Consider the following 13,164-nt stretch of genomic DNA (forward strand, 5'->3'; position numbering starts at 1 on the left):
GTACATCTGCAAAGCAGTGACTGCCTTTTACAAGAACACAACGTACTTGAATGTTAAACTGGACGTTTTGCTTTTGATCTGGAAGGAAGAGGAACAAATTCCTGCATTGGTGCAGAAAACACACGTCACCAGTCTGAGAAACAGCACCTAAGCCAGAGGAGGTGGATTTTAAGCCCAGCGGTTTCCTCGGCCGGCTGTGGAACAGCCGAACGGCACGGAGCCCTCAGGACGGCCCTCCACGTTAGCAGCCCAGCACGGACAAGCAGGAGAGGCGTTTAAGGAGCGGGATCGCCCCTACCCCGCTGCAGGGCGGCGCGGTGCCCGCCCCGGGGCCTTCCCGACGGGCGCGGCCGGCCCTGCTCCCCGCCACCCTCCGCTCCCTGCCCAAGGCGGCGGGGAATCGGCCGAGCCACGGTGCCGAGCCGCCCCGCTCTCCAGCATTAAGGACGGCGGATCGGCACCTACAGCCGCCGCCGGCTCCATCTCCTCACCTCGCCTCCGAGGACAGCTCCCCCGCCAACCCCCAGACCCGCCCGGGCCACGCGTGCAGCCCCGTGGGGGACAAACGGCGGCCGCCCCTCACTCACCGGCAGCCAACGAAGCGGCGGCGGCCAGCAGACAGGCCGACAGCGGCAGCCGCGCGGCTCCCACAGCCGCCGAGCGCATCGCGGTGCCTCCGGCCGCTGCCATTTTCCTGCTGCCACCTCCCCGCGCCCCCATTGTCCGCCCCCGGCCGCCGTCCCGCCCCCTCGCGCCTCGCGGCCCTCTTCCCCGGCCGGGATTGGGTCGCGGAGCTGTCACTCACACACACCTCCCGCGGCCAGCTCGTCCTCGCCCCATTGCCTGTCAGCAATTGGCCAACATGCCGATCCATCAAACATCAGCGCCCAATCCCGAATGGAAAAGTGCCGTCCCGCCTCCCGATCGGGACACGTGATCTGCTCTCCCCACCCCGCCGGGCGGTGCCGCGAGGGCGAGGCCGCAGTCGGGTGTCGGGGGTCGGTGTGTGAGGAGTTCTCCGGTCCGTGCCCATCGTATGCGGGCAGCTCAGCGCCCAAAGCCCGTCAGAGGAGCCGGGCTGCACCAGCATCGCTCAGTGTGACGGCAGCACGGGCTGCTCCCGCGGCCCTCCTGGCTGCCGGCGGGATCACCGCGTTGTGCCTCGAACCTGAAAATTCCAGTTGTGTTTTGTAATGAAGTTGCGCACGCTCCAGCCCGGATCACAAGACTATTGCTCACCGCACACGTCACGATTAGCCGGCCTAAAACACAGGCGAGGGGCTTCTGCTCTGCGCTGTGCCCGGGTGGCACCTTCCTGCTGCAGCTGCCCACCGATATCCCGATACACGCTGTTGCCGTGTGATGGGCTGCGTGGGCAGCGTTTTCCTCGCAACAATGGCAGCATAACAGCTGTGGAACAGTGGGTCATTTTTGCTGGAGCAGATTTTTACAAGCACGGCATGCAGGCTCTTGTTCGTTACTGGCATATATGCATAGCTAATGGCAGTGGCTGTGTTGAGAAGTAGTGTTTCGTAGCTGAGAATTTGCTCTATTAACGAGTGCTATTGTGTTCTTTATATTTGTCATAGTTTCCATGGAAATTAGGAGGCATTACTTCCAGAGCGACCTACACAGCCTGCCATGGCCAGGTGAAGCCATGCTGGTCGGCACATGGAAGTGCGCCAGGTCTGCTTACCATAAACCTTGTTCAGGCCACGAGGGCTGGATTAGTGTTTTATGTTGCTTTCAGAAGACTTGGCACCGCCCCCAGCAGCCTCCAGCCAGCGGACACTGCCACAGGTCGAGCCGCGCAGTCGGGGCGCCTTCGGTCAGCGCTTCGTGTGCAACGGCAGAAAGTTTTCCTTCATGGCGGCTCGTTGGTCTAGGGGTATGATTCTCGCTTAGGGTGCGAGAGGTCCCGGGTTCAAATCCCGGACGAGCCCATTTTTTTTTTCCTTTCTTTCTTTGTATCTTCGTCTCCTTGCCGTCCCTCAGCCGCTCATTTGACGGCTGCTGCACAGGCTGCGCGCATCGCGCAAAGCAGCGGGACAAGCTACGCGCTGCTGCGTTCTAAGAGCAGGATTAACGTAAGCAAGTCGCAAGGAAAATGAATCCCTTTTCCTCCTGCCCTTTTCTCCCCCCATGGTTCGCCCCGCAGCGCCTCTTCGTACCTCAGTGCCTCCCCTCCCCGCCGGCGCTGCCCCGTCCGCACCCCTTTGAGCCCCGCAACCTCGCTCCGCTCGCGGTGCGCTCAATAGAACAAAAACACTGCGAAGCGCCGCACGGTGGCAAAAACAGGAGGAATTATCCCCTCCATTCACCGAGGGCTCGTCCGGGATTTGAACCCGGGACCTCTCGCACCCGAAGCGAGAATCATACCCCTAGACCAACGAGCCGCTCGCTGCTCAGCTCCCCGCAGCTGAACACTTGACTCATGTCCCGCCCCTCTCGCCTGCAGCCAGCTCCTCCCATCAAGCGCTCTCGTGCCCTGTCGTGCAGTGTCGTGGTGTGGACAAAGAGTTTTCCTCCACTATGCTCTAACAGCCTGTAGAAAAGCTGAGCGTGAGGTTTGTGTGCAGCCTGTGCTAATGGTCCCTGCTGCTTCACGATCCAACGCTGACCCATAAGGAAACACGCACGCTTTGTTTTGGTTTTAATACCACCGTTTATTTCATCTGTTTCTCCCTCAGATTTGCACTCCCTTGCTCGGGACACACATGCTCATTCTCTGAACAGGCACGCTTGAATTGATACATACAGTCAGGCACAGACGCTCACAGGTGGGACGCTGCTGAGAGAGGAAACAGGATACAGCAAATGATTGCAGCCTGCCCTGGAATACAAGCTTTAATAAACACGTTCAAATAGGTCCAAAGGCCACAATACTCTGCAACATGGCTAGAAAGGATGTGGGGGTCCTGTTTTCCAACAAGCCCCTTCTGTATTGTGTACCAGGGCCAACGTGGCTGGCTCTCAACTGATAAACTCTCAGTGCTCTCACAGCTCAGCCAGCTCAGCCCCCACTTCAAAGGCATTTTATGTTTTATGAACGTTTTCCTAAGAGATTTTCCCATACTCAGGATTCACATTGTCTGCATTAACGTACATGGAGAAAATACACTCTTTCTTCCTACAATCAAAACATTATTTACTGAAAGTTGAAAACCCGAGATATTTCAAAAGAAGCTACTGAAAAGGCACCATAGACATATGTATGTAACTGATGAACTTCACCTAAGACCAACGCAGGGGAGAATAAAGTGACATTTGAGTTCAGCAGGAATAAGGAGCAGAGGGCCCAGGAGTGGTGGTGGCTGCCAGGTCCAGGACAGCACATAGCAAGCAGGTCTCTCAGTCTCCAGTTACCACCTTGGGATGTCAGCCAACACCTCAGTTTTGTACTCCCAAGTGATTGTAAGGCGGTGTCTTGTTCTGACTGTCACAAAATATGATGGTGCAAAGCAGAGAGCCAGAGAACAGCCACTCAGCTCTGGGATCAGTCTGGTCCTCGGGGGATATCTGTACTCTGCTCCTCTCCTGCCACGGAAGGTTTTCCAGCAGCTTCCACCTTGATTAAGTTAGATGTCTCCTATTCACACATCATCTCCTGTATCCTGGGTGGGTATGTCCTTTGGAGAAGGAAAAAGTAAGAAAACGATGAAAAATAATGACAGGTCTAAGTAAATACATGAGTGGGGAATCTGTGACTTGGGATACTTTGGTGGTTTCCATGTTAGACTGCCTCTTTCATTCAATTTTTGCCCAACCAAGGATAACATTTAAGAAGGGGACAGGCTGAGGTGAAAGGAGATGTTTCCTCAGATCCCTGTGGCTATATATTCAGTGGCTGGAGAATAAAAAAGAAGCTATATGGACCAAACTCTGCTTTAGTCAGTGGAAATACTCTTCTATTTCAAGTGGTGGAGGCTCGCAGAGGCTGCTTGCAGGGCTGATCATGAATGAATGCATACACAATTTTTGTGTAACAAGGTATTTATCTATAAATATGGTGTATGTATATGTATGCATGTATCTATACACTGTGTGCACACAACAATAAAAATATATCCATGTAGGGAGGTATACAGAAATAGTACATATAAGGCAGAGTTATGCATGGTTTCTACTTTCAAACAGCTTTCAAAACAGCAGCTGGGTAGGGTGCATGGCATCAGAGAGCCTTTTCTATTGTACTGCAGCCAGAATTGTGTGTTCCTCCTTTGCCTCTTTATCCCTTATTTCTGTAGGACCAGCCTGGAGTACTGGTTGTTTTAAATGTACTGCCTTAAAGACTCTGCAGAGGTTTGATACTCTTGAGGTGTGGGAAGCAGCGTAAGTATTGTCATGTTCTGTCACACTTGGCATTTTTATTAGTAAGCAAAATCTTCTGGTATTTTAGGAGCTATTCTCATTCTGACAACACTTACCTAATGTGCCTCACGGCTACTCTGTGCCCTGGTCCTGCACGGGTGATGTTAAAGGCTCACTGGCAGTCTCTGAACCCACTGCCTCTTGCTGAGGTTGAGGTGCCACTGGTGTTTCCTCAGCATCTGACGTTCTTTGTGTGACCGTGCTCTCACTGGTCTCCTTTTCTTCAGCTTCTTCCTTCTCTTTCTCTTCCTTCTCCTGTTCACAGGCACCACCTTCCTCCTCTGTTTCCTGAGAAGCCTCACACACCTTATCTTCCTTGTCTTCAGAGGGTGACTGGGGTGAGTTCTCTCCTGGAGCACCACAACACACCTCCTCCTCCTCTTTTTCTGTATCTCCTGCATTACTCTTGCAAGGAGTCACTTTTTCCGCCTGCTTTTCCTCTTTTTCTTCATTATCTGATCTGCTGGATCCTCTCCTCGATGGGGGCTTCTCATCAGGCACCGTCTGTTTCTTTATTTCTTTGTTCCCTGTTTCTGCTTCCTCTGTCTTGCCCTGATGCCCAAATACCTCATCCCCATCTTCCTTAGTACCATTTTCTGGAGAGGGAATGAAGTTCCCTAAATCTTCCCCATCTCCATAGTCAGACAGAGATCTTCGGAACTTCCTGGAGGGAGGCCTACGCTTTATTGATCCCCGTGTCCGCACCTTGAAGGCAGAAAAAACAGACATCGAAGCAGTCAAAGAACAGTACTGGAAAGCAGGAAAGCACAATAGAGGGAAATGCTGGGGCAGGCTGTCAGGGCTCCACAAACAACACCTTAGCCACCCTGCCCAGCTATCAGCTGCATGCTGTTATGGCAGGAACGAGGGCTAAAGCCTCTCCTTCCTCCTCAGCCGCAAGCAACAGACAAGCTTTATCCTGCTGTAGTGGAGACCTGGAGCACACTCTACCTTGTTATAGAATTGCAGCTGGGTGCCTTCTGGGGGTTTATCAAAGCTGACGGGCGTCTCACTTGCTTCACTGGACTGTGGCTGGATCCCTGGGCTGCTGGGCGTTGAGGGAGGGGTGCTGAACGGAGAAACCATGACTTTCAGACCAGGGCTTTTGGGAGATGCTCCCGGCAGCAGAGCTGCTGGCGCAAAAGCCAGATTGGCCTGCAAAGAAAAATCGCCGTCACTGCTGTGGGCGACACCGTTGTGTAATACATGCATTAACCACGTGGAGGAACCCTTGCTCACACCACGGGGCCACCGCGTCTCAGCTGTCATAGCCCACATACCTTCTGGTTATGGGTCTCTCCTGGTGACACTGTCAACAAACAAGTCCGGGCAGAGGAGTTATGACTGGACATTTGCCCTTCCCCAACAGCTGGATCTCAAGATGAGTTCTTTTGTCATCCTAAGGACTTTGGGGATTTTCCAGTCACCCAGCCAAGCCAGCACAGTGTACAGTGGCTGAGCCAAGGTATCAACAAGCAGTCAGCAATCACACTGAGATTTAAACCATCCCTGTTTGTGCCCGAGCAGACCTGACATTTTCAAGGTTGGTCTGCAGGTCTTCTGAATGATCTGTGCAGCCGCGAGGAAAGAGAAGGCCATAGAAAGAAACAAGGTTGCGATTAACTGCGGCAAAGCACCTTGTGCTAGCCTGCCATTACGAAGTTCTCCAGGCAAATGTCCTTGGGTGCATTAATAGGGACACTGCTATGAAAAGGCCTGCGTTGTGTCGGGGCACTCAGGAGGCATTATGTCCAGGAGTCATGCATGCTGCCAGGAGTGGCAGCTGGCAATGGTAGGACACCATGTCTATGGGCTATTGAGTGTTGAGCTGCCCTCAGAGGCATGAATCAGGTGCCACTGAGAGACAAAAAGGACAGGAGGCACAGGTTGCTTGTGTGTAATTCAGGGAACTGAGACCAGGAAAGAACAGAGCTTCTAGGCAGTCTTAGGGGAGTGCAAGAGACCCAAGGGCACTGTCTGCTCTCAGGACTTTTCCTGTCTTTGCTCCAGGTCAACTCCCCGAGACATGCAAGTGATTTAAACTGCTGTGGAGAAAGAGCTGCAGGAAATCTCAGCCACATCTTTCCTCCTCTTCTTTATGAGCTGCTTTTACCTGTATATGCCTCAGGTCTAGTACGATGATCCTGTGCCCCACACTCACCTACCAATGCCCATGTGTTACTGACAGTGGTTACCCATTAGCAGATCTGCTTTGCCCTCGTTTATGCATTATGGAACCGGGCCCTTGTTGGTGAGGCCACTGCGCTCCCAATCTAGCTGTCACCCTCAGCTCCTGGATCCTCTTTCTTTGTGGCTCCTCCACAAGGGAAGTGGCTCTGACAAATGCCAAGCAGTTTTAGTTTGCTGGGGTAGCCATGTTTCCTCATCCAGGACCTACCTGTAGCTTTTCAATCATGGGGGAGCTTTTCACCTTGACCTTGGGAATGGGACAAGCATTTGGAGATGGCTTCTGCAAAACAGAATGAAACCATGAAAAGATCACAATAAAGTAGGTGAGAAAAAAAAAGTGCGGACAAAACTTAGAAGGGCTGAAAGTGCTTGTAGGGAAGTACATGAAGCCTCATATAAGGCATTCACACAAAAGTTTGCCGCCTTCATTCCTAACCACACTCCCTTTTTGTTTTCTAGATCCAAAGGAAAAGGGAGAAATGTGAGACTTTAAAGTTTGTGTTTCTCTGGCAAGGAGGCAATGAGAGCCTGTAGCTATCAGAAAAGAACGTTCAACAACCATTTCCTTAAGGGCAGGCAATGATGTGAAATCTGGTGGATAAACCTCATACTTTGATATTACAGAAAGACAGAAGTGATTAGCAAAGGCTTGAATATAAACTTGGGTGGGTAGCAGCCAGCTTCTTTGGACCTTACTGGGATCTGCTCGTTCAAGAGTGCTGTATGGGGGACATCTCAGGACAATATTCTGCAGGCATTGCTGAAAGAAACTAATTATTCCCTTTTTCTGAAGAGCGGAATTGTTCTGCCACTATATTTGAACCTTTCATGTTCATATGAAGCTAAAATAAATAAATAAATATTAGTCTCCTGTGCTAAATGGTGTTCAAATGTAATAAATGCTAGCAGTTCCTGCTTTAAAACAATTCAAAGGTGGTAACTGTGTGCATCTGTCAGTGCAGTAGGGTTAAAAGCAAAAGCAATAAAAATGGGAAGTGTCCGTGTGTTACCAGAGTTGGAAGCAACGTGCTGCTAATTCTGAGTCAGTGCTTGTGTGTAAGCATGGGAAGTTTGATGGTGCATGACTGATGTCTCCTGCTGCACAGCTTAATTGCTGTGCTACCTGCAAGCTCATGGCTCATGAGAAAACAGACTGCAGAGAAGAGGTTATTTGTCCCTGGGTTAAACTGATAACTCACTTGCCCATTGTTCTGGCTTGTCTCAGTTTTGTTGGAATACAGTGGAAGGGAGCATGGCGGTTTCCTCCGAGTTGGCTTATGTGGTGGCACCTGAGAGAAGAAAGCAACCAACTCAGCAGAAGGAACATCAGCCTGTTGTTATTTGGTTAAGTGAAATTCAGGCACAAAACAGCATGCTCTGTAAGTGACCTGCTCGGATGGCAGGGCTTAGCTTACCTAAAGGAAATTTCCAAAGGCACCATATGACATTAATGTATGGATACATGACCAGCGTGCGAGGCTCACAGCATCTTACAGCACACTAGGCAGCAGTAATACCCAGTTTTATTGAAACCCCACCATTCTGCAATCAAACAATGCTGTGTTGTGCCACAGTGATGGTCAGAGGTTCACTGGTTGATAGGTTCCTCATTGCTGGCATAGGTCAAGCAAGGGTTAAGGACCATCCATGCAGCCATTAATCTGAGGCCAGCCTGAGAAAGCTGTGGGGAAGCGACAGGCAGCTTGGTGAGAAAAGACAGGAAACTTTGTCCTCCTCAGTCCCTGGAGAAAATGAGTTTTTCCTTCACTGTGAGGCCCCTCTACCCTTCCTGGGCTTGGGAACAGCAGAGGTCTGCAGATAACATAAGGAAGGTCTGGGAACTTTCTGGCTTCCTAAGGATGAGGAACTTGGTGCAATTAAATCCCATACCTTAAAAAGAGGAAATGACTATAATGGGATGGATGGGGTAGTGTACTGATGACTGGAAGAAAAAATTAACAGTTGGGGAGAGACTGGTTATTCCTAGCCTGGGGCCCAGCTATGTGAATGTTAACCTCTGATAAACAGCAGCACTTCAGCCCCACACAACAGAGGTCACCAGTGCATCCCACCACAGACATGATGGGTTACAAGGAGGATGCCCTTAGGTCCAGCCTGGGACAAAACTGAAATCAGCTGAGCAAGAAAAGCGAAAAGTTCAGTTTTAAAGGAGTATTAAACCTACTGACTGGAAAGGGCCTGTCAATAGGCATTTACACATCTAAAAAGTGTGTAGTGATACAGAGGGCTCTCCTAAAATGTTAGAATCCATTCATAAACACTTTGATTTTGCTTTCTTCCTAAGAGAGGTATTCAAGTGCTCTGCTTACCTGGTGAAAGACAACCTGTGAGTTGAATGCTTGGCATATTGGGCTTTCAGTAAACTAAAGCCTCAGAATGACAGAGATAGGCACGGAGTCTGAAATGTTGTTACTACAAAGAGGTAACTATGGCAAAGAGGCAACAAGGGCAATTAAGGAGATAACTTTCTGTCTCAGAAATGTATAGAAGGAAGTACCTGAAGGAGACTTTCTCCTTTTGTGAGCAAGGTGCTAGTAACCTGGCACTGGCTTCTGCTCTACGTAACCTATTGTTTGCCACTTTCTTCCATGGTTCAAAATTAGCTTCTTTATTATTCATTGCTACCCTCAGCCCACAAAAGCCAGCCTACACAGTACATGCATTGCTGCCTGCTACTGTTAGGGATACGTGCACATCCCACCCAACTTTAGAGCACCTCAGTTACAGTGTGAACGTGTGGCTCTACCAAAAAAACATGCACAAATCAGCAATGCACCAAAGATAATGTCATAGCTTGCATGAGACAAAGCCTTTTAGGAGATTCAAAATCAAGGTGGATTTATACACTGAGGCTCTAACTTCTACAGGCAGAAGCAAGTGCCTCATTTCCCACTTCATTACCTGCTTGTGGCTGCAAAGCTCCTTACCTCTTTTCCAGTGATACTGGCTGCTTGCTCTTTGAATTTCCCTGCTAGCTGAGCCACTGAGGGCGATCCTGATTTGTCCACCTCTGAATTGGTCTCCGTTGGCCTGTTCTGACAAATCAGAAACAGTGTGCTATGAGCAAAGGCTGGGAAAAGCAAGCAGGATAGAGAGGAGCCCGCTTGTGTGTTACAAAGTTCAAGAGTAAGCAACGACACTAAGCAGAGTTTCTCACATCTGGCATCGATCATCCAGTCTGAGAGCAGAAGTTTTTGGAATACAGGACATAGCAGTACATTCAAATATCTAAGGTAGTCAGTAGAATCACATACAATTAGTAATTCATACACTTTTCATCTTTGGCTGAAGGTTCTATACTGAGTATTTTTCATGTTCCCTCTCTTTTCCTAGAAGTGAACTGATGGAATTGAGTGATAAATGACATCCCTATTCTCTTCTCATCCCTCCCACCCATTTTTGCTGCCCTAGTGACAAGCGCCCTTCCTTTTCCTATGGTTCTGCTATCAGAAGCCGTTCCCTGCCCCTGCAGCAACCTACTGTTTCCCCAGGGATGTCGCTGTGCTGTTCTGCTTTTGATGGCAATGAAAGAATCAGGTGGGTGGGCGGGAGAGAGGAAATACCAGTGCTGAGGGAAGCTTCCACTCTGCTGGGCCAAAGCAGGCTGAGAAGTGGGAGGGTTGCTGCAGACTGGGTGGTGCAGTTCTTCCTGCAACAAACAGCCCTGCTCATCCCACAGTTACCTTGTTTTCTTTGCTATGTGTGTATCATGAAAGGGCAGGAGTAAACCTTGAAATCAAAGCTCATGAAAGGAAACTTTTGTTCTTTGTCTTCAGTATCTGATTCAGTGAAAACCAAACCAGAGGAACTGTGAATATCTAGCCAACAGTCCTTGTTTTGTTGGTAACTGAGACCTCAAGACTACAAACCAGGCTATGAACCACAGGAAAGGAGCCTTCACTCTCTATCACTCACCAGTATTACTGCATGACCAGCACAATGCTTCTTGTCCTTCATGCTCTACACATTTCTATTTCTCAATCAGAAAGTACACCAAAAGCTGTAGTTCGAGGAAAACATTTTTGTTTCTCCAGTGGTGTTCTTCCTTCTCCCTTCATGCTGCTCTGCCTGGAAGAACTGGCTGGTTAGTTAATGTAACCACTTCTTCAGTATCGATGGAGGTAAAAGGCCCCCAGAACACCAAGCTGGCCCATGCATGGGCTGTTTCTTCTGGCCAAAGGACCTTTCTCCTTTTCAGAGAGTGGTAGCTCCCAGTAAGTGCCCCCAGTAGATGCTGTTATTCTGTTTCCAGGATCCTCACCATATCTTTCCTCTTAAAATCTTCCTGTACACTTCTGACCAGCTTTCTCGCATTCACCCACAAAAGCCAATTCAAGCTTGGTCTTCTCAGCGAGCTTCTGGCACCTCCTCCCTCCATCTTCTCTGCCTTCATTAGAGTCATCAGAGGCAGGGGAAGTGGCAGAGAAGGGAAAAGGAAGGACCCATGAAGAAAGCAGATGAGGAGGACAACATGCAGCACAAAACAACGATGGCTGGGCTCAGTGGGGAGGCAGAACCCTTTCCAGAGCTCCATGCTGTTCAGGAAGGGCTGCCTGGGACAAGGAGGGGAAGAAGGATGAAGTTGGGGAAAGGAGAAAGAATCCAGGTGCTTGACTCAGCTAAGGCTGAGGAGTTGCAGGTGCCAGAATTTTGTGTGGGAGGGTTGCCTCCCCTATAGTCTCTTTTCTTCTCATACTTGTGCTTCTTTCACAGTCCTCTGCCTTCACCCAGAAAAGGCAGTGCATTTCCTGTTGGCCTCGTTGACCTCTTACGTTGGGGATGTTGTGTGGCTGTTTTTGTTAAACTTGTTGCCCTCCAGTCTGAAAACACGGCTCCTTTTCTCTAGATTTGATTGGAGCTGTACAGCTGGACAGATTCTGTGCATTTCTTGTTTTGCTGGTAGCATTGCAGCACAGCTCTCCAGCATATGGAGCCTGAGTCCAGCACACAGGAAGCAGTGAGCATGCCATTCTAAGATTAGAACAAGTAGCCCACGGGCTGTGTCCTCCTGAAACTGCCAGCTGCAGGCTCTCCAATTACACTATGCCTTTTGCAACAGGAAAAGTCCTTTCTCAGATCCTTTCTGGCAATGGAACTGCTGTCCTCTGTCCAGCTTTTCCTACAGGGCTGTTTTTTTGTGGGTTATTATTCTTTTCTTTTTTTTTTCCTTTTTTTCTTTTCTTTTTTTTTTTTTTTTTTTTTTTTTCCCAGCTGGTGTTCCAGGCTATTTGCCTCCTAGAGGTGGAGGTTCACCATACTGGGGCACTTGGATGCGGAAAATTCCCTCCCTCACATGGGAAGGAAAGTACTCTCCTGCTGACTTCCAGGGGATGTTTGTGCACGGCAAGGAAGGGGGAAGCCTCATGTTCTCACCCTCCCTGTAGAGCTGGCACCAGCCCTCAGCCTCCTACACCACTGAGACATGGCTGCTTGGTGCTGGCTTTCCCCTGACCTGGGGTGTTAGTGCATTCTGTCCCTTTCTTAGTGTTTTTCCCCATTCAGTGACACAGTCCACCAACTTTCTGAATGACAATGAGGAGCAGTTCTGCACTTCTTTTCAAAAACAGCAGAATTGTGCAGACTTGAATTTTGCACCTGTCAGAAATGTGGTCTGCCTGCATGAACTAAAAGCGGTGAGCCAGGGTACAAGACTTACTCCATCAGCCATTTGGTGGCTGCTATTCTGAGGTCCTTCATTCTTCCATAAAAATTAGTATCTAAGCATCACATATTCTGAAAGATTTCAGATTGAGAGGCAAAACAGGAATTAAATTGCACCATCAATATGAGCATGACAGTCTGCAAAAGAGGAAGTTCTACGTAAAGGGTCTCACTTTCCTCTTCCAAATAAGTATATAAATTTGAGTAAATTTGGCTCATATATATATATTTTTTTCCAATCCCATCTCTTTGCTTTTGAGACTGAACCCAGCCTCTCCAGCTGTGCTAAAGAAGAAAGTTCTGCCATTATTCATGGGGTAGGTACAATTTCAGCAACTCAAACTTCCCACCAAAGCCTCTCCTTATTTTGGAAGAGTCCTTTTCCTTTGGAGTCATTGCCTCTGATGTGAGAGCAAAATGTGCTGCCTGACTTTCCTCGATTCTGCAGATGGCTTGAAGAGGCACCACCATTTTTAGTAGAGATGTATGCCCCTAGTTCTCTCACAGGCTGCCTGGTAGACACACCATCAGGTCCTGCAGAAGTATCCAAAGCCATCCCTGATGTATCTTTCAAGGTGCAGTCGTGACTACATTGGCAAGCTAAAATGGCAGAAGGTACTAGGGTTAAAGAAGGTGCTAAGGACAAAAGAGGTCTAGAGGCCACAATTTCCTGTCTGTACCACTTGTGCTCTCACAAAGAACTTTTCCTAAAGGTCATGGATGTAAGCTACAGGTGGGGAGTATTATTACAGATAATGAGTTTCTTATGAAATCAAAATTATAAAGAGTCTCGGGAAAAACTGGAAAGGCCAGAGGTAGTTTTGGGGATGAATTCGAACATCCTGCTGGGATTGGTTCAAAACTGGCTCCCCCCACCCCCCGGCCTCTGAAATTGAAAGCTGTCCTGACCCTATGTCATGG

General features: G+C 49.3%; 2 protein-coding genes and 2 non-coding genes across 6 annotated transcripts in view; 1 reads left to right on the forward strand and 3 right to left on the reverse strand.

The window, feature by feature from the left end:
* The window catches only part of MPZL1 (myelin protein zero like 1), a 34,262-nt gene extending 33,519 nt beyond the window's left edge, over positions 1 to 743 (reverse strand). For both annotated transcript variants that reach the window (XM_015879122.2, XM_015879103.2), the window contains exon 1: positions 588 to 743. In XM_015879122.2, coding sequence (XP_015734608.1) covers positions 588 to 720 — 133 coding nt within the window. In that variant the 5' untranslated portion in view covers positions 721 to 743. The remainder of the gene's footprint in view (positions 1 to 587) is intronic.
* A 1,128-nt stretch (positions 744 to 1,871) lies between these two features.
* Positions 1,872 to 1,943, forward strand: TRNAP-AGG. The gene has a single exon. It is a non-coding gene; the product is annotated as a tRNA-Pro (tRNA).
* A 381-nt stretch (positions 1,944 to 2,324) lies between these two features.
* Positions 2,325 to 2,396, reverse strand: TRNAP-CGG. Its single transcript has one exon. It is a non-coding gene; the product is annotated as a tRNA-Pro (tRNA).
* A 249-nt stretch (positions 2,397 to 2,645) lies between these two features.
* The window catches only part of RCSD1 (RCSD domain containing 1), a 29,019-nt gene continuing 18,500 nt past the window's right edge, over positions 2,646 to 13,164 (reverse strand). Inside the window, exons 2-7 of one of the 2 annotated variants that reach the window (XM_015879154.2) lie at positions 9,510 to 9,617; positions 7,761 to 7,850; positions 6,770 to 6,841; positions 5,323 to 5,526; positions 4,428 to 5,076; positions 2,646 to 3,629 (exon numbers count right to left, since the gene is read on the reverse strand). In XM_015879154.2, the coding sequence (XP_015734640.1) occupies positions 4,444 to 5,076; positions 5,323 to 5,526; positions 6,770 to 6,841; positions 7,761 to 7,850; positions 9,510 to 9,617 (1,107 nt within the window). In that variant the 3' untranslated portion in view covers positions 2,646 to 3,629; positions 4,428 to 4,443. The remainder of the gene's footprint in view (positions 3,630 to 4,427; positions 5,077 to 5,322; positions 5,527 to 6,769; positions 6,842 to 7,760; positions 7,851 to 9,509; positions 9,618 to 13,164) is intronic. The other variant, XM_015879163.2, reaches the window with a different exon arrangement.

Source organism: Coturnix japonica, chromosome 1 (genome assembly GCF_001577835.2).
Source record: "Coturnix japonica isolate 7356 chromosome 1, Coturnix japonica 2.1, whole genome shotgun sequence".
Classification (NCBI taxonomy): domain Eukaryota; kingdom Metazoa; phylum Chordata; class Aves; order Galliformes; family Phasianidae; genus Coturnix; species Coturnix japonica.